Source organism: Hemitrygon akajei, chromosome 29 (assembly GCF_048418815.1).
Source record: "Hemitrygon akajei chromosome 29, sHemAka1.3, whole genome shotgun sequence".
Taxonomy (NCBI): domain Eukaryota; kingdom Metazoa; phylum Chordata; class Chondrichthyes; order Myliobatiformes; family Dasyatidae; genus Hemitrygon; species Hemitrygon akajei.
The window spans coordinates 35,387,792-35,411,988 of record NC_133152.1 but is presented as its reverse complement, the minus strand read 5'-3'; the positions used below and the strand labels follow the sequence as shown (position 1 = coordinate 35,411,988).

At 41.4% G+C, this 24,197-nt stretch overlaps 1 protein-coding gene across 2 annotated transcripts in view; it reads left to right on the top strand.

The window, feature by feature from the left end:
- The window catches only part of prkcz (protein kinase C, zeta), a 349,250-nt gene that overhangs the window by 34,289 nt on the left and 290,764 nt on the right, over positions 1-24,197 (top strand). For both annotated transcript variants that reach the window (XM_073032157.1, XM_073032158.1), the window contains exon 2: positions 14,234-14,355. In XM_073032157.1, coding sequence (XP_072888258.1) covers positions 14,234-14,355 — 122 coding nt within the window. The remainder of the gene's footprint in view (positions 1-14,233; positions 14,356-24,197) is intronic.

The following is a 24,197-nucleotide window of genomic DNA, read 5'->3' as shown; positions in this document are numbered from 1 at the left end:
AAAGCCATGTCCTCTTGTATTGAGCAGTGGTGCCCTGGGGAAGAGGCGCTGGCTGTCCACTCTATGTCTATTCCTCTTAATATCTTGTACACCTCTATCGGGTATCCTCTCATCCTCCTTCTCTCCAGAGAGTAAAGCCCTAGCTCCCTTAATCTCTAATCATACTGCATACTCTCTAAACTAAGCAGCATCTTGGTAAATCTCCTCTGTACTCTTTCCAATGCTTCCACATCCTTCCTATAGTGAGGTGACCAGAACTGGACACAAGTGTAGCCTAACCAGAGTTTTATAGAGCAGCATCATTATCCGCGACTCTTAAACTCTATCCCTCGACTTATGAAAGCTAACACTCCATAAGCTTTCTTAACTACCCTATCTACCTGTGAGGCAACTTTCAGGAATCTGTGGACATGTACCAGATTCCCCCTGCTCCTCCACACTCCCAAGTATCCTGCCATTTACTTTGTCCTCTGCCTTGGACTTTGTCCTTCCAAAGTGTACCACCTCACACTTCTCCAGGTTGAATTCCATCTGCCACTTCTCAGCCCACTTCTGCATCCTGTCAATGTCTCTCTGCAATCTTCAACAATCCTCAACACTATCCACAACACCACCAACATTTGTGTCGTCTGCAAACTTGCCAATCCACCCTTCGACCCCCACATCCAGGTGGTTAATAAAAATCACGAAAAGTAGAGGTCCCAGAACCGATCCTTGTGGGACACCACTAGTCACAACCCTCCAATCCGATTGTACTCCCTCCACCTCGACCCTCTGCTTTCTGCAGGCAAGCCAATTCTGAATCCACCTGGCCAAACTTTCCTGGATCCCATGCCTTCTGACTTTCTGAATAAGCCTACCATGTGGAACCTTGTGAAATGCCTTACTAAAATCCATGTAGATCACATCCACTGCACTACCCTCATCTATATGCCTGGTCACCTCCTCAAAGAACTCTATCAGGCTTTTTAGACACGATCTGCCCTTCACAAAGCCATGCTGACTGTCCCTGATCAGACCATGATTCTCTAAATGCCCATAGATTCTATCTAAGAATCTTTTCCAACAGCTTTCCCACCACAGACGTAAGGCTCACTGGTCTATAATTACCCGGACTATTCCTACTACCTTTTTTGAACAAGGCGACAACATTAGCCTCCCTCCAATCCTCTGGTATCATTCCCGTGGACAACGAGGACATAAAGATCCTAGCCAGAGTCAGATGGAAGAAGGCAGCATACGTGAGGTTCAGGAAGCAAGGATCAGATGAGTCTGTTGAGGAATATAAGGTAGCAAGAAAGGAGCTTAAGAAGAGGCTGAGGAAAGCAAGAAGGGGGGAATCTCTTCCCTCACCTTGTGGAGCAGCCTGGGGAATATTCCATCAGGCCCCGGGGAGTTATTCGTCCTAATGTATTTTAACAACTCCAACACCTCTTCTCCCTTAATATCAACATGCTCCAAAACATCAACCTCACTCATATTGTCCTCGCCGTCATCAAGTTCCCTCTCATTGGTGAATACCGAAGAGAAGTATTCATTGAGGACCTCGCTCACTTCCACAGCCTCCAGGCACATCTTCCCACCTTCATCTCTAATCAGTCCTATCTTCACTCCTGTCAACCTTTTGTTCTTCATATAATTGAAGAATGCTTTGAGGTTTTCTTTTACCCTACTTGCCAAGGCCTTCTCATGCCCCCTTCTTGCTCTCCTCAGCCCCTTCTTAAGCTCCTTTCTTGCTACCCTATATTCCTTAATAGACTCATCTGATCCTTGCTTCCTGAACCTCACGTATGCTGCCTTCTTCCATCTGACTAGATTCTCCACCTCACTTGTCACCCATGGTTCCTTCACCCTACCATTCTTCCTCACCAGGACAAATTTATCCCTAAACATCGACCACATATCCAGAGTACATTTCCCTGCAAAAACATTATCCCAGTTCACACCCGCAAGTTCTAGCCTTATAGCCTCATAATTTGCCCTTCCCCAGTTAAAAATTTTCCTGTCCTCTCTAATTCTATCCTTTTCCATGATAATGTTCAAGGCCAGGGAACGGTGGTCACTGTCCCCCAGATGTTCACCCAGTGAGAGATCTGTGACCTGACCCAGTTTGTTACCTAATGCTAGATCTAGTATGGCATTCCCCCAGTCGGCCTGTCAACATACTGTGACTGGAATCCATCCTGGAAGCACTTAACAAACTCTGTCCCATCTAAACCATTGGAACTAATCAGGTGCCAATCAATATTAGGGACGTTAAAGTCACCCATGATAACAAGCCTGTTATTTTTGCACCTTTCCAAAATCTGCCTCCCAATCTGCTCCTTGGTATCTCTGCTGCTATCAGGTGGCCTGTAGTAACTGCTCCCTTCCTGTTCCTGACTTCTACCCATACTGACTCAAAAGAGGATCCTGCTACATTACCCACTCTTTCTGTATCTGTAAGATACCAGTAATGCCACCCCTCCTCCCCTTTCCCCCTCTCTATCCCTTTTAAAACACTGAAATCCAGGAATATTGAGAATCCATTCCTGCCCTGGTGCCAGCCAAGTCTCTGTAATGGCCACTACATCATAATTCCAAGTATGTATCCATGCTCTCAGTTCATCACCTTTGTTCCTGATACTACTTGCATCAAAGAACATGCACTTTAGCCCTTCTACTTTACTACCTTTACACCCTTTATTCTGTTTCTCTTTCCTCCAAGCCTCTTGATACTAGATCTGGCTTTACTCCATACTTCACACACAAAATGCTGGTGGAACACAGCAGGCCAGGCAGCATCTATAAGGAGAAGCACTGTTGATGTTTCGGGCCAAGACGTTTTGTCAGGACTAACTGAAGGGAAAGATACTAAGAGATTTGAAAGTAGGGTGGGGAGGGGGAAATGCGAAATGATAGGAGAAGACTGGAGGGGGTGGGATGAAGCTAAGAGCTGGAAAGGTGATTGGCGAAAGTGATACAGAGCTGGAGAAGGGAAAGGGTCATGGGATAGGAGGCTTCGGGAGAAATAAAAGGGGGAGGGGGGAAGAACACCAGAGGGAGATAGAGAACAGGCAGAGTGATGGGCAGAGAGAGAGAAAAAAACAAACAACTAAATATGTCAGGGATGGGGTAAGAAGGGGAGGAGGGGCATTAATGGAAGTTCGAGAAGTCAGTGTTCATGCCATCAGGTTGCCAGCTGGTATATAAGGTGTTGTTCCTCCAACCTGAGTGTGGATTCATCTTGGCCTCCTCTACTGTCAAGATGAATCTTTCCCTTCAGTTAGTCCTGACGAAGGGTCTCGGCCCGAAACGTTGACAGTGCTTCTCCTTATAGATGCTGCCTGGCCTGCTGTGTTCCACCAGCATTTTGTGTGTGTTACTCCATACTTGTAGCTCTCGCATGACCTTTATCCTCCTCTACCTCACTATCTGCTCTAACACTCTGGTTCCCCTCCCCCTGCAAATCCAGTTTAAACCCCCCCCCCCCCCAGAGCAGCACTAGCAAACCTAGGGGTTCACACCATTTGGTCCCAATGCTTTGCTGTATGTGTGTTTCCCCGGAGCCCTTCTTGCCTCCTCAGTAGTGAAGATTAGTCCATGAAGACTGAGGAGTTGGTGGAAGTTGGGTTCTGAGGGATGTGAAGATCAGAACCATAGCAGTTGGTATGTGGAGGCATGAATGGTAGGTGCAGGGTAAGGAGGGGATGTAGATAGTGGTAGCCTGTGTTCATCCATATGTTGAACTGGAAGGGGGAGGAGGGGAGGCATTGGTATTGAGGAAGCATTGGGTGCCTCAGCATCTGGACTGGTGTGCTAAAGGATGTGTGAACAGGAGGGCAATTGCCAAGCTACTGAAGAATTTGTTTAACTCATTAGCTAATTCATGGCTGTATCCTGAGGCTCTACAGCTAGGTTGATTGAAGCCAGTGATGTTCTTCATGCCTCTCCATACCCATCTGCTATTCTGCTCATGCTTGTTCTCCAGCTCTCTCCTGTATTCCTCTTTAGCCACTTTGATCTTCTCCTTTAGCTCCCTCTACACGTTTCAATTCCTCCCTGTTTCCTGATGTAAAGGCTCCCTTTTTGTGGTTGAGAAGAGCCTTTAGATCACTGGTGACCCATGGTTTGTTGTTATGGAAACAGCAAAGAATCCTTGAGGATATTACAGTGTCCACACAGAAGTTGATGTAGCCAGTGATGCAATCAGTAAGTCTGTTAATGACCTTCCCAAATGGTTCCACAAAGCACATTCCAGTCAGTAACCTCAAAGCAGCGCATCAAGGCCTCGATGGCCTCTGGAGACCATTTCTTTACTATCTTGGTGGTAGCTAGCTGTTGTTGTATTTTGGGCTTATACAAGGACATGAGGTGAGTCAGGTTGTGGTCTGATCTTCCAAGTGGGGGGATAGGTATGGAGTCATATGTATTTTAAGATTTGCATACAAGAGATCCAATGTTTTATTTTCTCTTGTATGACACTTGACAAACTGATTGAAGGTGGGCAGGGTTGTCGAGAGAGAAACATGGTTGAAGTCTCCCGATACTGCAATGAATACCTTGGGGTGGTGAGTCTGGAGTATCGCGATGGTAGCGTGTATGACATCACATGCAGCTTTGGGACTGCATCGGGAAGGCAGAATGTAGACAATGATCAATATGCCGTGGCTGAACTCGTGTGGTAGATAAAACAGACACAAACTCACAGAAAGCAGTTCGATGTCTGGACTGCAGATTTGTTCTTTCACAGAAATGTAACCAGGATTACATCATTTATTGTTCACAAGCACAGAAAGCCCACCTCCATTCCTCTTACCGCACTGTAGATTAACTCTGTTTGCTCTTATCATTGAAAACCCATTCACAGTAGTGTTGGAATCCAGGATTGCAACCTTATCTCAGTAAAACTCATAACAATGCATTCCCAATATTTGTTCTGTGTCCTCATGAGTACTGCTAGTTCCTACATTTTATTTGCCAGCAATCTTCCGTTCCCCATAACGGTAGATAGGAGATATAATTTATATCTCTATCTCTTGTTGTGCTGTTTTTTTGCCTGAATTCCATCTAGAGTTCTAGAGGTTTCTGCAGGTCTCTTGCTGTTACCCTTGGATTTTTATTCACTTTCTTCAGCATTGCACATTGTGCTCTTGGTGTGATCTTTGCAGGACACTCACTCCTAGGGAGAGTAGCAACAGCACTGAATTTCCTCCATTTGTAGACAGTTTTTCTTACTGTGGACTGATGAACACTCAGGTCTTTAGAAATGCTTTTGTACCAGCTTCATGTGTCTCTACATTTCTTCTTTTAAGGTCCTCCGAAAGTTGTTTTGATCAAGGCATGGTGCACATAAACAGATCTGTCTTCAGAAGAGCAGCTCTGTCAGTAACCTGACTTTGTGTGTCTTTTGTTTTATAGGGCAGGGCACTTCTACATCCTGCACCTTCAATCTCATCTCATTTGTTGGAACACCTGACTCCAAGTAGCTTTTGTTGAAGGCATTACCCCAGAGGTTCATTGATGAGAAGTACAAATGTTCATGTTTTATTAGTTTAGGCAGATTGTGTTTGTCTATTATTGTGAGTTAGATGAAAATCAGACCACATTTTATGAGTAATTAATGCAGAAAAAAAGGTAATTGCAAAGGGTTTACAAACTTTCTTGCAACTGTATGTCAGTGATAATAAGCTTGATTTTGATTATTGACCTTCCAGGCAAGCTTAGATTTCATTTATATAACACTTCCAAGCCATAAGTAATGATTTTTCTCACAGGCTTTTTATTTTGCATTGCAAACTTTGAATTATTTTAAAAATGTTTTTTCCGTTGATTTTCTATTGTCAAACCTTCATCTTGCTTCCCAATAAATCTTTGGCAACTCTCTTAGAACAAATTAACTTCAAGTGTAAGACTTTTGTGGTTCCATGACAGAATCTGTAACTCTTGTAAACTGCATACAAAATTCTATCATTATCACTTTTCCTTCAAGGAACCCTTACAAGATTGCAAATTCACCTTGAATAGGTTAATTAAGTTTACAATGCATTAATAAATGGCAGAAGAGACTTTAAAGGCCAAATTGCCGATTCCACCCTGTGTTTATGTTCCTAAAAGACCTAAACAGTACTTAAAGCAATGATCATTTCTAATAATATTTGCATAATATCCTGCAAAGGGTTAGCTGTTTTTTTAAATCTGCTTTATCATTATGAAGAACATTAATAAACTGGTATGAGCTTATGTTAAAGACATGAAAATATCTGTCTTCTCAAAGTGATGTGAACAACCTTGCAATTATCTTTAAGAGATGGAGAAGGCCTTTCTGCTATACCTAGATGAAGTGGTCTGCCAAATGAAAATCCAGCTATTGCATTGAATTTTTTAGACCAACTTTGTAGTTTACTAGAGCTAAGTGCAGTCAGCTTACATTGTCTCTCTGTTTACGATCCAGTGTCAGCATTTGATGTGGTTCGTTTACAAAAGCTGCAATGTACCTTCATAAATTTGGTATCAAATTACTGGAGCTATTAATAATTAAAGCTCAAATTTTCCCTTGGAATAAGATGACTAGTTTCAGTAACATTTTGCTGACAAGTAATCGGATGATCAGTTACATGTTCTTAATTTAATAGTAGGGAAGGTTATTTGCATTGCAGTCAACAATTTAAATTGGCAATTCTCAAAATCCATTTGAGAGACATTGTGTTTCATGGCATTTGGAGTACTGATTTGTCATTACTTTGAAACTACAAGTACAACTACATTTACATTTACATTGTCTTCATTCTTGGAGCTTTACATATGTGTATAACAGCTATTTGTACAATTAAAACTTCCTGTTGCTGATTAGCAAATTTATAAGAGCCTGTTGGTGCAAAAGTACATTAAGCAATTAAACACCAGGAATTAGATTGTCAGATCCCTAGAATCTAAATTAAAATAATTCAGCTTATAACATTAATGAAAGCCATGACAAATATAAAAAACAGGAAAATTATGAAGTGAAAATTTTAGAAATACCTTCTGGCAACAAAAAAAAAATGCAGAGCTTGATGGTGGTGGTTGACATAGGAGGGAAGTTGGGAAATTGAACAAGTGGATTTTTCTCCAAAGAGCAAGTACAGAGTCTTTCTTTTCTTTTTACAATATTTTTATTCAGAAGAAAAAACAAGATTTACAGAGTGCAACACATAGATACATCTCAACATAAATTGTGTACATTCATATATTGTAATAAAATTGATCAAAATGTTATAGCATATCACATAAAGGTATACCACTCTGTAATCAAAAATTTAAAGATAGGTCATACATCATAAAAGAAATTTTTTATATGAAAAAAAGTCAACCCCCTACCAACTACCAAAGAAAAAAGCAGATGGATAATTAGGAAAAAAAACATATTCGCTTAAGAAGAGAAGATAGAAATATACATAAAAGTCTGTGCACTGTTAAACTTTATAAATTGGAAAAGTAATTTAGGAAAGGTCCCCAGATATCATAAAAAGATTGTTTCGAATTTAAGACTGAGCAGCAGATCTTCTCTAAATTTAAATAAGACATAATATCACGTAGCCATTGAAGATGTGTAGGAGGGGTAGACGCCTTCCATTTAAGCAAGATTGCTCTCCTTGCTAAAAGAGAGGTAAAAACTAAAACCTGTAGGTTAGGAGTATTTAAAGTTATATCTTCATTTGCAATAATACCAAACAAGGCAGTAAGGGGATTTGGGTCAAATTGGACCCTAAAAAGTTGTGAGAAGGTATGGAATACTTCCCGCCAAAAGTTTTCAATTTTAGGGCAAAACCAAAACATATGAATTAAAGAGGCATCAGCAGAGTTGCATTTATTACAAAGTGGAGAAACGTTCGGATAAAAACTGGACAGCTTCTTTGTTAATGGTTCTATTACCGGTATCTATAACTTGTTGATTGATTCTAGACAAGACTTTTTAGATAAAATAAAAAAAGCTTGGGAGGATGATCTAAATTGTCAGATTTCTGATGAAAGATGAAATAAAATTCTTAAACGGGTTAATAAATCATATTTCTGTGCCTGTCATTCTCTTCTACAATTTAAAGTGGTTCATAGAGCTTACATTTCTGAACAGAAGCAAGTACAGAGTCAATGATCAACTTGTGCTCTCAGTTCTGTTTTGTGTTTAATTCAGAATGCCATATTGCATGTTTGAAATGATTGCATATGCCATTCTAACAGATTTTACTTTAATTAAACAGATTGCCAGCAGATTTCTTTGGGATCCAGAATCTGATAGCTGGTGTGAAAGCCAATTTCAAATCATTTTTTGTATGCTGTATATTTTGAATAGCATTACTATAATGTTTACCATTTACTTTATAATTTAAGGAGTGTTTTAAAAAGTGAATTGTACTCTGTTGGAGAAATTAAACCTAGAATTCACGAAGTATGAAAGCATGGAGTATAAAATTGTTTTCACTTAATCCAAAATTTTATCTGCACTTTCAGTTTTAATAAGTATCTAGTATATGCTTTGTATACAAATAAATTTACATAATTTAAAATTGTCATTAGTTAGCAATAATATCACAAATCAAGGTTCAAAGTAAAATTTATTATCAGAGTACATACATTTATTTTTTATAAATGACCTGGATGAGGAAGTGGAAAGATGGGTTAGTAAATTTGCTGATGACACAAAGGTTGGACGTGTTGTGGATAGTGTGGAGGGCTGTCAGAGGTTACAGCGGGACATTGATAGGATACAAAACTGGGCTGAGAAGTGGCAGATGGAGTTCAATCCAGATAAGTGTGAGGTGGTTCATTTTAGAAGGTCAGCTATGACCGCAGAATATAGTATTAACGGTAAGACTCTTGGCAGTGTGGAGGATCAGAGGGATCTTGGGGTCTGAGTCCATAGGACACTGGAAGCTGCTGCGCAGGTTGACTGTGTGGCTAAGAAAACATACAATGCATTGGCCATATGCTTTCAACCATGAGATTGAGTTTAAGAACCAAAAGGTAATGTTACAGCTTAATAGGATCCTGGTCAGACCCCACTTGGAGTACTGTGCTCAGTTCTGGTTGTCTCACTAAAGGAAGGATGTGGAAAATATAGAAATAGTACAGAGGAAGTTTACAAGGATGTTGTCTAGGTTGGGGAGCATGCCCTATGAGAATAGGTTGAGTGAACTTGGCCTTTTCTCCTTGGAGCGATGGAGAATGAGAGGTGACCTGATAGAGCTATATAAGATGATGAGAGGTATTGATTGTGTGGATAGTTGGAGGCTTTTTCCCAGAGCTGAAATGGCTAAAACGAGTGGGCACAGTTTTAAGGTGCTTGGAAGTAGGTACAGAGGGGATGTCAGGGGCAAGATTTTTATGCAGAGGGTGATGAGTGCATGGAATGGGCTGCCAGCGATGGTGATGTAGGCAGATATGATTGGGTCTTTTAAGAGACTCCTGGATATGTACATGGAGTTTAGAAAAATGGAGGGCTATGGGCCACCCTAGGTAATTTCTAAATTAAATACATGTTCGGCACAGCATCCTGGGCTGAAGGGCCTGTATTGTGCTGTAGGTTTTCTATGTTTCTATTAGGTTAGGACAGAATAGAATTGGTTCAGTTATGTTTTTAAAATTTGGATATGTGAGTTGGATAGTTACCAAATGTTGAACTGATGGTGAGTGCTACTCTTAAAAGAAAATAAACAGGAGTGTGCAATATGGTCATAGAACATGGAAATAAGCCTGTCAGCACAACTTGTCCATGCAACCCAAGGCACCTTCCTGAGTTAATCACTTTTTTCTGCATTTTCCTCCTAAACCTTTTTCTATCGATGTTTGCATGTTTGCCTTGTATTTCCATTTTTTTTGCAGTATGCTCCATGTTCCCACCACTTCAAAGTAAATTTATTATCAGAGTATGTATATGTTGCTGTATACAATGGATTCCAGTTCATTGGGACACATCAGGACCAGTACATTTTGGCCTAATTAAGCATCTGTTGCAATTAACTGAAGGTACATGGAAATACAGTAGAGTCTGGTTAATTGATCCATTTTAATTGGGACAGCCACTCCACTGATGGTAGGCTAATTGGCTTGTAGTTTCCCGGCTGTCCTTGCAGTCCTTTTTAAATGCACAACATGATCTTTGTTGCCCTCACTGTATGTATATGCATAAGTATCCGGTGAGCTAAACAACTTCTCAAAAATTACCCAAGCCAGAAGCTTTCTTCAGAGTTTTTAATGAGACCTCTTAGTTGTGAAAAGATATTGCTGTTTCAAGGGGGAAATAAAGAGTGGATAGAGATGAATGTCTCCCCACCATGTGCTTCAAATCAAATCAAAACTAACCTGTGCAGGAAACTATATATATTTTTTAAAAAGCAGCTATAGAAAGTGATGTTCATACAAATGAACTGTTTCTAGAGGTTGGAACATGAGCCACCTCCAGTTTTCAGGTATCTTTAGCTAAGGTAGGAATAAAAATTTCTGAGGGCCTCAGTAATTTCTTTCCTTGCTTTTCACAATGTCCTCAAATACACTTGGTCACACTCCAAGGATTTATCTACATTCATATGCTTCAAGACTACCAGTGCCTTCTCTTTTGTAATATCAATATGCTTGACAACATCGATGTTCTCTTTGATGAATTCTGTGAGCTTCTCTTCATTAAATTCAGATGTGCAGTACTCATTTAAGACGCCCATCTCTTGTGGTTACAGGTATAAATAACCATATTGATCCATAAGAAGCCCTATTCTCTCCCCGGTTGTTTTTGCTTTTAATATGTTCACAGGGTTCTACTTTGCATTATCTGCCAAGGATATCTTGTGCCCATTTTTTTGCCCTCCTTGTTTCCCTGAAGTGTACTCCTATACTTTTCTCTGAAAAGTACCCCAATGTACTCTTGGGCCCAGTTGGGGCTTGGGCCTGAGAGTGAGGAACAAGCCGGTGTTTGACTGGTTTAAGTACAGGGCCAGATTGAAAAGGTCAGGCTGTTGGGACCAGAGGCAAGGGACAGGCCAGTGTTCAGCTTACTGCCCATGAATTTTATTAGTCTCTGTGCTGAACTGAGGTTGTGGCCTGCAACTCGCAGTTTCCTGGATTGGCTGTGACTGGCTTTTTGGCTGTGGACTCACTTTCGTGAACTTCAGTTCTGAATGCTATTTGTTTACTTTTACTGCTTGCATGATGTGTTTTTTCTGTACATTGGGTGTTTTGGCAGTCTTTTTTTAATGGATTCTATTGGGTTTCTTTGTTTTGTGGCTACCTGTAAGGAAGCAAATCTCAAGGTTGTATATAGTATACATATTTTGTACTTTGAACTACAGTATATCATGTGCACTGCTCAAGGGATTTGTTTGATCCTAGTTGCAAATGCCTGACATACACCTTTTTTTTCTTTGACCAGAGCTTCAAAAGCCCTTGTCTTCTAGGATTCCCTTATTTATTTTATTTTATTTAGTGATACAGCGTGGAATAGACTATTCTGGCCCTTCGAGCCACACCACCCTGGCAACCCTAAAACCCTGATTAACCGTAACCTAATCTAGGGATGGGCAATAAATGCTGGTTTAGCTGGTGATGCCCACATCCTGTAAATAAATAAATAAAAATCCTGGGACAATTTACAATAACCTAACCTATCTGATACCTGTATGCCCTTGGACTGTGGGAGGAAACCTGATTACATGGAGAAAACTCAGGCATTCCACAGGAAGGATGTACAGAAACTCCTTACAGAACAGTGCTGGAATTGAGATCTGAATTGATGCTTTGAACTGTAACAGTGTTGTGCTAACTGCTACATAGCCTTTCCCTCAACCAGTGTGTGTTCAAGGTCAACATGTTCCTATCTGTTATAAAAGCCATTCCTTTCCCTGACATGCCTTTACCTGGTAAAGGGCCCCTTTCAATTAACTTTTGCAAGTTTCAGTCTAATGCCATCATAGTGATAACCCCCTTCATATTCTTAAATATCACCCATATAGCATTATTGGGCAATCCCTCAAGAATATTCTCTCTACTGCTGTGATGTACTCCCTAATCAAAAATGCAATTCTCCCCCCTCTTACTGACACATTTAATATGCTTGTGGCATCTGTATCTCAAAACATCTGAGCTGCCAGACCTGCCTATCCCTCAATCATATTACTGTAACAGCTGTAATACCACAGTGGTATATGCAATTCTATGTCCTTTCTGTTCCATTCATGTTTTTGGGATTTTCTTGCTTACCATTTTCCCATTGAGCTTTCTCTAATTACTCAAAGTACATGAGTGATCCAAGAACATATAAAGTACACAACATTGAGATTGGTTTGCTTACAAGCAGCTGCTAATCAAGAAACCCAAAAGAACCCAATTATAAAGACTAGCCCCCAATATGCAAAAAGGGAAAAAAATACACATCATGCAAACAATAGAAGTGAGCAATAACAACAGCATTCCAAACCAAATTGAGCCCTTGGACCCAAATCGCCAGAGGAACCCGGAATAGGCCCAAAGCCTTGGTATTCAGTTCATCATTTTAGCAGGGTACATTGCCACAAAGTTCACAGACATGAAACACAGTACTTGGGGGAAGTCTCACAGCCTTAGTATTGCGAAAAGAGGAGCTCTCAATCTATCTAGGCTGGCATTTAAATTGTTCAATACCTTGCATTAGGACCTAGGCTCCACTGCGGAGAAATTGCACTGGACCGGGCCTAGATTTTGCTGCCAAAGAAACCATTCTCAACCTCTCCAAATCAGCTTTGCACTTAAAGCCATCCTCCCTCACACCCGCGTTAGTTGGACGTACATCAGAACTTCTCTGTCTTGTCTTCTCTGAATCACTCACTCCAACCGGCACAGCTTCAATTCCAAGTGAGTCGACTTTGCAGCACACCAACTGGGCACATCTCTTGAATTTGCTTCACTTTCACTCAGCTCTTCATTGTTTGTGGTGATAGTTTAAAGTGTTGTTAGTGTAACACCCTGGTAAAGGTTTAACTGCTAATGTTGTAGAATATTTCATATAAAGGTCTTTCTGTAGAAGCAGCCTTTGGGTTACTGTTAGAGATGAGGGCTGCTTAGGAATGTGGGCAGTCCAATCAGGAGAGTGGAATAGAGAGAAAGTTCTAGAGAAGGATGAGGGAGCAGCTTTGTGACTGACACTGGTGTGAGTCTTTGTTTGGTGAGATGAAGACACTGGAGAGAACTGGTTGTAGGATTCAATCCAGTGAGAAAATGTGATTTGATGGTGCCAGGACACAAAGGACTATCCGAGGATCAGTGAATACAGCTTTTGTAAGGTTTGAGCTCCAACCGTTTTGTTTTTCTTTTCTTTACTAACTCTGGTTAAGTTAATGTTCACAAATATACTACTTTATAAATGTATGCAGCATGTGATCTGTTATTTCATACCAACGGGTTATTGCAGGGCACTAAGTCACACATATAAACCTCGGTTTGGGTGGGCAGGACATCCCAATCTTACAGATTTGGCAGGACCAAAGTTGTATTTTTGGAATTTGTAAATGATAGAGTCATTGAATCTGTTCTTGTGTTACTGCTCCTGTTTCTTTATCTTATGTGACCAATGTATTGCTCTGTAATTAACTTCTAAAGGTGGTGGAACTCCTCTAACAGTTGGACTCTGTGACTGTTTTTGGTATGAGCCAGCATAATGACTTGCATTATGATTTGATGCGACTAGCAGTATTACTATGTCCTTTGCAGTATATGATGGACTTGCATTCATTATGGAGGTCACTGGATACAAATAATAAAAGTTTATTAAAGTTTTTTTAAAGCCTTCCTAAAGAACCTTTAAACGTACAGAATGCAACATTTTGAAGTATTTCCTTCCAAGCGCATCAGAATTCTAGTGCTCTGGTAGAACCAGTAATTCAGGAAATTACAAATGTAGGATGTTTACCCAAAGGTACAGATATTATTTCCTGTAAGTTAGTAATTGTAAATTGTACACATGAATGAGTCAAAGAAAGCCATGGTTGTGCATGCATTACTAAGAATGAAATGTAACTATTAACCCCTTTTGTTTACTTGTTGATTCTGTGGTATGTGTCTTTGAATAATTTCTGAAAAGATTCAATACACTTGAGGAATTAACATTTATTTGTTGTAGTTTTGGTACAATGCACAAGGAATATCTTATGCCAACATAATGGAGTATTCTAACAAGGGAAGGAATATAATGTATAAAAGATACAATGAAGCAACCCATCCCAAGAATTGCCTGTTTCTTTGTTTTCAACAGGGATATACTCATCACAAATCTTGATGCAGCAATCAATTATGAAGGAATGTGTTCTGAAGTAAGAGATATGTGCAATTTGCAGCAGAATCAGCCAATTACACTGAAATGGATTGACAATGAAGGTAAGAAAGATCAAGTACATTTTAAGGGAACCTATTATGCTTAATGTGGCATAAACCTTTGGGGAGTGAATGAGAGAAATAAAGCAAGGGAGTTTACAAGTGATGGCACATGGAAGAGATTTAAAGAAAGGCAACACAGTGTTTACTGGATTGATACCTGAAACAAAAACATTTAACCTTTTGAGATCAGTATTCAGGAACTGGGATGCAGTTTTTGCAGTGTGAAAAAAATGCAAGGTTCTGACAGACCTTGCTGAAGATTGATGCTAGTGGGGAGGATTTTGAAGGGGTAGTGTGGGGGTGGAGTACAAGAAAATCTATTTATTTATTTATTTATTTATTTATTTAGCGGTGCATCACTGTGTAGGCCCTTCCAGCCCTTCATGCCATGCCTGCCACAATCCCAAATAACACAAATAATCACAGGACAAGTTACAATGATCACCGGGTATGTCTTTGGACTGTGGAAGGAAACCCTGGGGAAAACTCTCACATTCCAGGGGAGGGTGTGCAGAGACAATTTATAGAATGGTGCCGGAATTGAACTCCAAATTCCAGAAGGTTCCAAGCTGTAATAGCATCGTGGTAAGAGCTACGCCACCGTGGTGCCCTTTGGAATTGGATTTAAAATCAAACATGGCAGCCACATAAAATATAAACACAGAAAGTTCTGCATATGTTGCAAAACCCAAGCAACACACACAAAATGCTGGAGGAACTCAACAGGTCAGACAGCATTTATAGGAATTCATATACAGTTGATGTTTCAGGCTGAGACCCTTCTTCAGGACTGAGAAGAAAGAGGGGAAAGATGCCAGAATAAAAAGGTGGGGTGGAAGGGAAGGAGGCTAACTGGAAGGTGATAGGTGAAGCTAGATGGGTGAGGAAGGTCAAGGGCTAGAGAAGAAGGAATCTGCTAGGAGAGGAGAATGGACCATAGGAGAAAGCAAAGGAGGAGGACACCCAGGGGGAACTGATAGGCAGGTGAAGAGAAGTAAAAGATCAGAGTGAAACTGATAGGCAGGTGAAAAGAAGTAAAAGATCAGAGTGAGGAATAGAAGAAGGGGGAGGGAAAAGTTTTTACCAGAAGTTGCCTCACCTGGAAAGACTGTTTGGGGCCCTGAATAGAGGTGAGGCAGGAGGTGTATGGGCAGGTGTAGCACTTGGGCCACTTGCGGGGATAAGTACCGGGTGGGTAATTAGTGGGGAAGGATGAATGGACAAGGGAATCGCGGAAGGAGCAATCCCTGCCCGAAGTGGGGAGGGGTTGAAGGAGAACACGTGGCAGAGGTGAAGGAACAGAGAAAAGCAAATAGCATTTTTACAGGAGATAGGGTGGGAAAAGGTAAAGTCAAGATAATAGGAATCAGTAGGGTTATAAAAGATGTCAGTAGACAGTTTGTGTCTAGAGATGGAAACAGAGAGATGGAGAAAGGGCAGTGAAGAGTCAGAGATGGACCAAGTGAATTTAAGGTCAGAGTGTTGGTTAGAGGCAAAGTTAATAAAATTGACAAGCTCAACATGCGTGCATAAAGCAGCACCAATGCAGTTATTAGTGTAGCTGAGGAAGAGTTGGGGAGTATTACCGGGGAAATCTTTAATGTGAACTGTTCTACGTAGTCAATGAAGAGGCAGGCATAGCCTCTAACTTTCACCCAGCCTTAAATTCACTTGGTCCATCTCGGACACTTCTTTCCCCTTTCTTGATCTCTCGGTCTCCATCTCTGGAGACAGACTATCCACTGACATCTTCTACAAACCCACTGACTCCCTTAACTATCTTGACTACACCTCTTCCCACCCTGCCCAATGCAAAAATGCCATTCCCTATTCCCAGTTCCTCTGTCTCAGCCGCATCTGCTCCCAGGATGAGGCTTTCCGTTCCAGCACTTCTCAAATGTCTTCTTTCTTTCAGGATCGTGGTTTCCCTTCTGGCGTCATCAAAGATGCCCTCAACCGCATCTCCTCCACTTCCCGCACTTCAGCCCTCAACCCATCCTCCGTCACCACAACAGGGACAGGGTTCCCCTTGTCCTCACCTACCACCCTACCAGCCTCCGGATCCAACATATTATCCTCCGCAACTTCCGCCACCTTCAACAGGACCCCACCACCGAGCACATCTTTCCTTCCCTGCCCCTGTCAGCTTTTCGCAGGGATCGTTCCCTCCGCGACTACCTGGTCCACACGTCCCTCCCCACAGAACTCCCACCTGGCACTTATCCCTGCAAGCACAAATGCTACACCTGTCCCCACACCTCACCCCTTACCACCATTCTGGGCCCCAGACAGTTCTTCCAGGTGAGGCAACACTTCACCTGTGAGTCTGCTGGAGTCGTTTATTGCATCCAGTGCTCCCGGTGCGGTCTCCTCTACATCGGTGAGACCCGACGCAGATTGGGGGACCGCTTTGTTGAGCACCTACCTGGTTGCCACCCACTTCAACTCTGCCTCTTATTCCCATCTAGATATGTCCATACATGGCCTCCTCTACTGCCATGATGAGGCCAAACTCAGGTTGGAGGAGCAACACCTCATCTACCGTCTGGGTAGCCTCCAGCCTGGTGGTATGAACATTGAATTCTCCAATTTCCAATAATTCCCTCCCCCTCCCCCTTCCCCCTTTATCTTTCCTCTGATTGGTTTTCCACCTGGCGCCTCTAGGCCCTACCCCCTCCCCTATCTCTATTACTGGGCTTCGGTCCTCTCTTCCCCCCCATTCCTGATGAATGGTCTCGACCCGAAACGTCTGCTACTCTTTTCTCACGGATGCTGTCTGACCTGCTGAGTTCTTCCAGCATTGTGTTCGTAGACTTATAAATTCATGTCTGTGCATTGCGATAGAGTCATAACGCAAAGATTTTACTCCCTCATGTTGTGGGACGGATGTAAGATTTGAATAAATTCAAATTCAAGACATGATTTCTCTAGCACAAAGCCAAGCTTTTCCAAATGTGAATAAATCCTATACCAATAAATCCTTTCTAAAGCTTCCCTACCACTGACAGAAATTTCACCAGCGTATAATTTGCTGGATTATTCCTATTGCTCTTAAAGAGGCAACATTGGAAATTCAAGTTCAAGTTTAAGTTTTATTGTTCAACTGTATATGAATTTTGCCAAACCAAACAACGTCCTTCTGGGGCCAAGGTGCAAAATGCATTTTTAACAGCACAGCACACTGCAAATAGCACATAGCACAAGTAGCATATATGGTTAAGATTTCAGAAAAAGCTACAGTCACATAGAAAAAAGTTAATATAGCAGGAGTCCCTGAGTGGCATGACTGTAGTTTATCTTGGTCCAGCTTGTCTTCCACCGAGTGAATACCGGAGGGTAGCCAGACGCCAACCAAGCATGATTCCAGCACCCCAGCAAAGGCCCCCGTTCTCTCCACTTGGCGGCTGCAACAGGTAGCTGTGGCCAAGGCCTAGCCTTTGCCCCAGCCGAGTCAATTTCAGTTTCGTCAATGAATGGACATGCAGAGTTGTACATAACCGATGTCCAACAGGTACTTGCAATCCAAATAAAAACACTCAAGATAATCACTCTCTCCATCTGCTGGATTGCAGACCATCTCTCCACAAGTGTACACAACAAGTCCAGACAACAACACAGCTATGATGTGCAGTAAGTCTAGCTGATTGCTGTCAGGCAAGTTGCTGTTGGGATAGTCCTGCAGTACTTGGTGGTCTTAGTATCCAGAAGTGACTTGTGATCGTAAAAAAGACTTACAAGACTAACAAATGCACCTTTGATTGGACCCAGAGTGGCTGCTGTGTTTGAGTACGCCATCATCCTAACAGATCTCCCAGTCCTCTGAGACCTCACCTGTAGCTAGACAGGATACAAACATCTCTGTCAAGGCTGCTGCAACCTTCTCTTTTGTCTTTCTCAATAACATATGACATATCCGATCGAGCCTTGGGGACTTAACTGTTTTAATGTTCTTTAACAGCCCCAGCACCACACCACTACCTCAATATCAACATGCCCTAAAATATTAGCACACTCTTACCTAATTTCTATTCTCCATGACTTTTTGGTGAATACAAATGCAAAGCATTAATTTAGTACCCGTATCCTCTGACTCCAGGCATAAACTCCTTCCTTTGTTTTTGAGTTGTCCTCCCCTTTCATTAGCTGTCCAATAGTTTTTTTTAACATAGGCATAATTCCTCTTTCCGAGGTCATTTCATTGCCTCTCCTGGCCTTCCTGGTTCCCTGATAAGTTCTTTCCTGCCTTTTTACGTTCCTTAAAGATTTCTGATTTCAGTCTCCTTAACCTTCCTAGCACCGTAGGATAGGGAAACAGAATTAGGCCATTCAGCCCATTGAATCTGTTCTGCTATTCATGGCTGATTTTTTCCCCCCCCCCAAATCCATTGTCCTGCCATCTCTCCATAACCTTTAACTCCTCTTACTAATCAAGAATATATCAATCTCTGATGACAGACCTCTGAGACAATGAAATCCAGATTTATCACCCTTTGGATGAAGAAATTGTTCCTCATCTCAGTTTTAAAGTGACATCTCTTTATTCTTTGGCTATACCCTTGGATCTTAGACTGTCCTACTAATTGAATATTCTCTCCATGTCCTCTCTATCCAGGCCTTTCAATAGCCATGGAGTTTCAGTGAAGTCCCCTCATCTTTCTGAACTGCATTGACTACAGGCTTAGAGACATCAAGCACTCCTCATCAATTAAGCTGTTCAGTCCTGAGATCATTCTTGTGAACCCCCCCTCTGGATCCTATTCAGGGCCATCACATCCATCCTTAGAAATGGGGCTCAAGATTGCTCAAAATATGACAAGTGCGGACGGTCCAATGCCTTACAAACCCACAACAATGTATTCTTGTTTGTATATTCTTGTCATCTCAAAATGAATGCTGACACTGCATTTGGCCGTCTTTAATGCTGATAGCCTGCAAGTTAACCTTGAGGGAATTTTAAATTAGTTCTGTCAAATCCCTTTGCACCTCTGATTTCTAAAATTTCCCTCTAATGAGGAAAGAATCTACACTTTTATTCTTCCAATCAAAATGTATACTTTATATTTACAACATACTTGTACAGAAGTATGTAATACTTCAAAATAGTGCTGTCACTTGAGCATTCAAGAGGAATTTAGTAACTTTGAGACTTGTGATTCATAGTCACCATAAAGTTTGACAGATCTGTCAAAGTTTATCCAAACCAGTCTAATCTTCTACTGCATGCATTTGAACTGTTGCTAAATTGATGAGCTAATTTTAATGCTTGAAGTTGCATGATGAAACCGAGGTTAAATGTGTACTTGTATGTTTGCTTGAAAGTTGTCTTGAGACTACATCTGATTACTTTATACATTAGATATAATGTTCTTACATTTCACGAAGCAGCTTGCTGTCTTGATTTCTAACCCCTTCCCCTCCCACTGAGTATCTCAAATGAATTTTCCTGCTTTGCACATGCTCTTGCAAGTACTTATTTCTTGTGTGGGTATTTTTTCTTGGCTCCCCCAGCATCTACCTTTGTATCCTCTTCTGTGTCCTAAAATATTAATTATCTCAACTGCCAGTTAAGTGTTTCCAACATTTACATTCACATTTGATCTCTGCTTATGTGTTTCAGCATAGTTTTAGCATCTGTGAAAGACATTTGGGTGATATTTGCTAAATGGAATATAAATGGAAACGTTTGTGTTCAGAACAAAGTGAAATTATTTTCTGATTTGTCTTTTTGGGGTAAGAGTGTCAGTAGTTTTACTAAGTGTACTTCCATACACATTGAATATAACGTGACTGAAGAATTAGAGAATTTTAATTGTATTACGTAGACATAGTTGGTTATAATGTAAAATTGTCAAGCTGGGGCACAAAACTGTTCTGTGGGATAAAAACTGTTTCCATGTAATCTCCCTGCTGTAATCAGACACTGTCTCTCAAGAACACAGGCTGCTAATTTCACTGCGGGAGACCAGTGGAAATTGGCAGGCATTTGCTTTTATTGATAGTGTGCAAGGATACTTCATTAAACAATGTAACATTCAGCAGTGTATCTTTAGCAGCAGCAAAATGAATGTACAGCTATTGAGTGCACCTTTATTTTTTAAAATCCTGTAGATCACTAGCTCCTCGTAGCGCGAGACTGTCCAAATCCTGACGACTTTCCCATTGATGCAATTGTTTTTATAATGCAATTTTCTATAAATGTTAAGGCATTTAAATATTGAGATGGAAGCATTTGAAGTACATATGGTAGAAATGACTTTAATTTTTTACAGATAGTCTGTTGCAAACAGTAATGAAAAAAATCTGAAAATCTGCACAAATGGAACTTTGATGCTTACTGCAAGATTTGCTAGACTTTTATTTGTTCCCCATACTTTTAATTCACTTCTTTTTTTAATGTAATTCTATATTATACATTTTCCTAAAAGTCTGTTAAGTTTAAACAGAAAGCAGGAAGCTGGTTCCTGGTCATCCGAAAGAGAGTGTAGAAACTTGGGCTCTAGTGAATGGAATGAAGTGTGGCTTGGTGAACCAGATGCCAAAAACATGAGTATCTCCAGTTAGTAGGTTCATTAGTTATTGCAGTTTTACTATAAAAGGGATTTTTCAGATGCATTCTTTTAAAAAAAAATTCATCTATGTTTTATTATTTTTAAAAATACTTATTCAGATTACTTTCTTTGCCACTGAAGTTAAATTGTGTGTTTTCTTCTTTAGAAACTCCTGTTGTCATGAAGAGTAATAGAGAAGAGGTGGATTGACAGTGGGCAAATCTGAGTTTTAGCTCAACCTGCTGCCAGTTATTCACTTCCTCTGGCAGCTTGTTCCGTATTCCCATCACCCTCTTTGTAGACAGAGTTGCACCTTGAGAATCTTTTAAATCTTTCAACTCTTGCCATAAATTTATGCCCTCAACTTCCTTCAAACATAGCAAATGGACTGTGACTTTTTGCTCATCATAATTTTATACACCTCTCTCAGGCTCTTGTGCTCCAGGCTGGGAAAATAAAGCCCCAATAAAACATGAGGATAAGACGTGAAAGAATAGGCCCTTTCAAGTGTGACAGTGGGAAAATGTGTGTGGAACTGGAGGAAAGAGCAGAGGTACTTAATGAATAATTTACTTCAGTATTCACAATGGAATAGTGATGACTTGCAGCGGACTGAAAAGCTTGAGCATGTAGATATTAAGAAAGAGGATGTGCTGGAGCTTTTGGAAAGCATCAAGTTGATTACCGTAATTCACCGGGACTGGATGAGACAGATGTACCCTGGGCTACTGTGGGAGGCGAGGGAGGAGATTGCTGAGCCTCTGGCAATGATCTTTGCATCATCAATAGGGATGGGAAAGGTTCTGGAGGATTGGAGGGTTGCAGATGTTGTTCCCTTATTCAAGAAAGGGAGTAGAGATAGCCTAGGAAATTATAGACCAGTGAGTCTTACTACAGTGGCTCGTAAGTTGATGGAGAAGATCCTGTGAAGCAGGATTTATGAACATTTGGAGAGGTATAATATGATTAGGAATAATCAGCATAGCTTTGTCAAGGGCAGGTCGTGCCTTACAAGCCTGATTGAATTTTTTGAGAATGTGACTAAACACATTGATGAAGGAAGAGCAGTAGTTGTAGTGTATATGGATTTCAGCAAGGCATTTGATAAGGTACCCCATGCAAGGCATATTAAGAAAGTAAGGAGGCATGGGATCCAAGGGGACATTGCTTTGTGGATCCAGAACTGGCTTGCCCACAAAAGGCAAAGAGTGGTTGTAGATAGGTCATATTCTGCATGGAGGTCGGTGACCAGTGGAGTGCCTCAAGGATCTGTTCTGGGACCCTTACTCTTCATGATTTTTATAAATGACCTGGATGAGGAAGTGGAGGGATGGGTTAGTAAGTTTGCTGATGACACAAAGGTTGGTAGGATGCAAAACTGGGCTGAGAATTGGCAGATGGAGTTCAACTCAGGTAAGTGTGAAGTGGTTCATTTTGGTAGATCAAAATAGGATGGCAGAATATAGTATTAATGGTAAGACTCTTGGCAATGTGGAGGATCAGAGGGATCTTGGGGTCTGAATCCTTAGGACTCTCAAAGTAGCTGCACAGGTTGACTCTGTGGATAAGAAGGCATACGGTGTATTAGCCTTCATCAATTGTGGAATTGAATTTAGGAGCCAAGAGGTCATGTTGCAGCTATGTAGGACCCTGGTCAGACCCCACTTGGAGTACTGTGCTCAGTTCTGGTCGCTTCACTGCAGGAAGGATGTGGAAACCATAGGAAGGGTGCAGAGGAGATTTACAAGGATGTTGCCTGGATTGGGGAGTATGCCTTACGAAAACAGGCTGAGTGAACTTGACCTTTTCTCCTTGGAGCAACAGAGGATAAGAGGTGACCTGATAGAGGTGTATAAGATGATGAGAGGCATTGATCGTGTGGATAGTCAGAGGCTTTTTCCCAGAGCTGAATGGCTACCACAAGAGGGCACAGGTTTAAGGTGCTTGGGAGTAGGTACAGAGGAGATGTCAGAGGTAAGTTTTCTTTTTTGCGCAGTGTTACGAACCCCGTAACTGGGTTACTTACCAGCAAAGATAGAGACGTCCGTTGGAGTCTGGTGATACAATTTTTAACAGTATTTATTAGCAAAAATACACAAAAATAATATCAATGCAAATATACAGATAATATACGTCGTCAATACTAAACCTAAAAGTGCGGGTATAATAATAATCAATAAGAAATAAGCTCTGTCGTTGTCTAGGGGATAGTGAATTGTCTGATGGAAATATAAAGTTCGCTGCAGTTCACACAGGCTGCCGTCGTTTGGGTGTCACTGGGTTTGCAATTGTTGGCGAGAGAGAGAGAAAGAGAAAAACTTGCCGACTTTCCTTTATGATTTCGATCCGTCAGGTGTCTCGTTGTCGTGGCTGTTCAAGTGTGACCTCTCCTTTAGCTAAACCGTTCTTCCGTGATGAGCCCGCCACCCAGGCAAGGGAGGACGCACACAAGCTCCCACCGGCTTTCGCTATAAAACGCTGTCACGGGATTTCTAGCGTTTCTCCTGGTGCGTCTAAAGGGGTGTTCCCCAGACCCGTCTTTTATCCTTACTCACGGGGTCTCAGATGTCAATCAGGTTGGGATGATGCAATCCCTCAACCAGACCACTCTGGTTGTCCCCTGAGGGGTTTCAATGAATGGTACAGTACTCAATACACAATTCCTTCTCCAAGAGACAATAAGCAGTAATCAGTGGTTCCATTCCGCTTTTGTTAGGAGGCATTCCCCCTACCTTGTGTATTCTGCGTTGTCTATGGCAACTGCCTTTGCTGTGATTCTGCGTCTCGCTCTCTCATTATTGACATGATGTGTATCTCTCTCATTTCCTGGGTCTCAGACCCCAAATAATAGTGATCTTGCGATTCTCAAAAAGGAGGGGGCGACTTTGTACCCTTTGGCCCCTCAGAGTTGCTCCACGTTCGTAACAGCAGAGAGTGGTGAATGCGTGGAATGGGCTGCCAGTGACAGCGGTGGAGCGGATACGATAGGGTCTTTTAAGAGACTTTTGGATAGATACATGGAGCTTAGAAGAATAGAGTGCTATGGGTAACCCTAAGTAGGGACATGTTCGGCACAACTTTGTGGGCTGGGTAGGTCTGTAGTCTAGTGCAGTTTTTGTATTGTTTCATGTAGCACCATGGTCCTGAAAATTGTCTCGTTTTTACTGTGTGCTGTACCAGCAGTTATGGTCAAAATGACAATAAAAAGTGACTTGACTTGAAGGGCCTGTGTTTTCTATGTTTCAATCTACCCATTCTCTCTTTATGACTTAAGTCCTCCAGCCATGATAACAT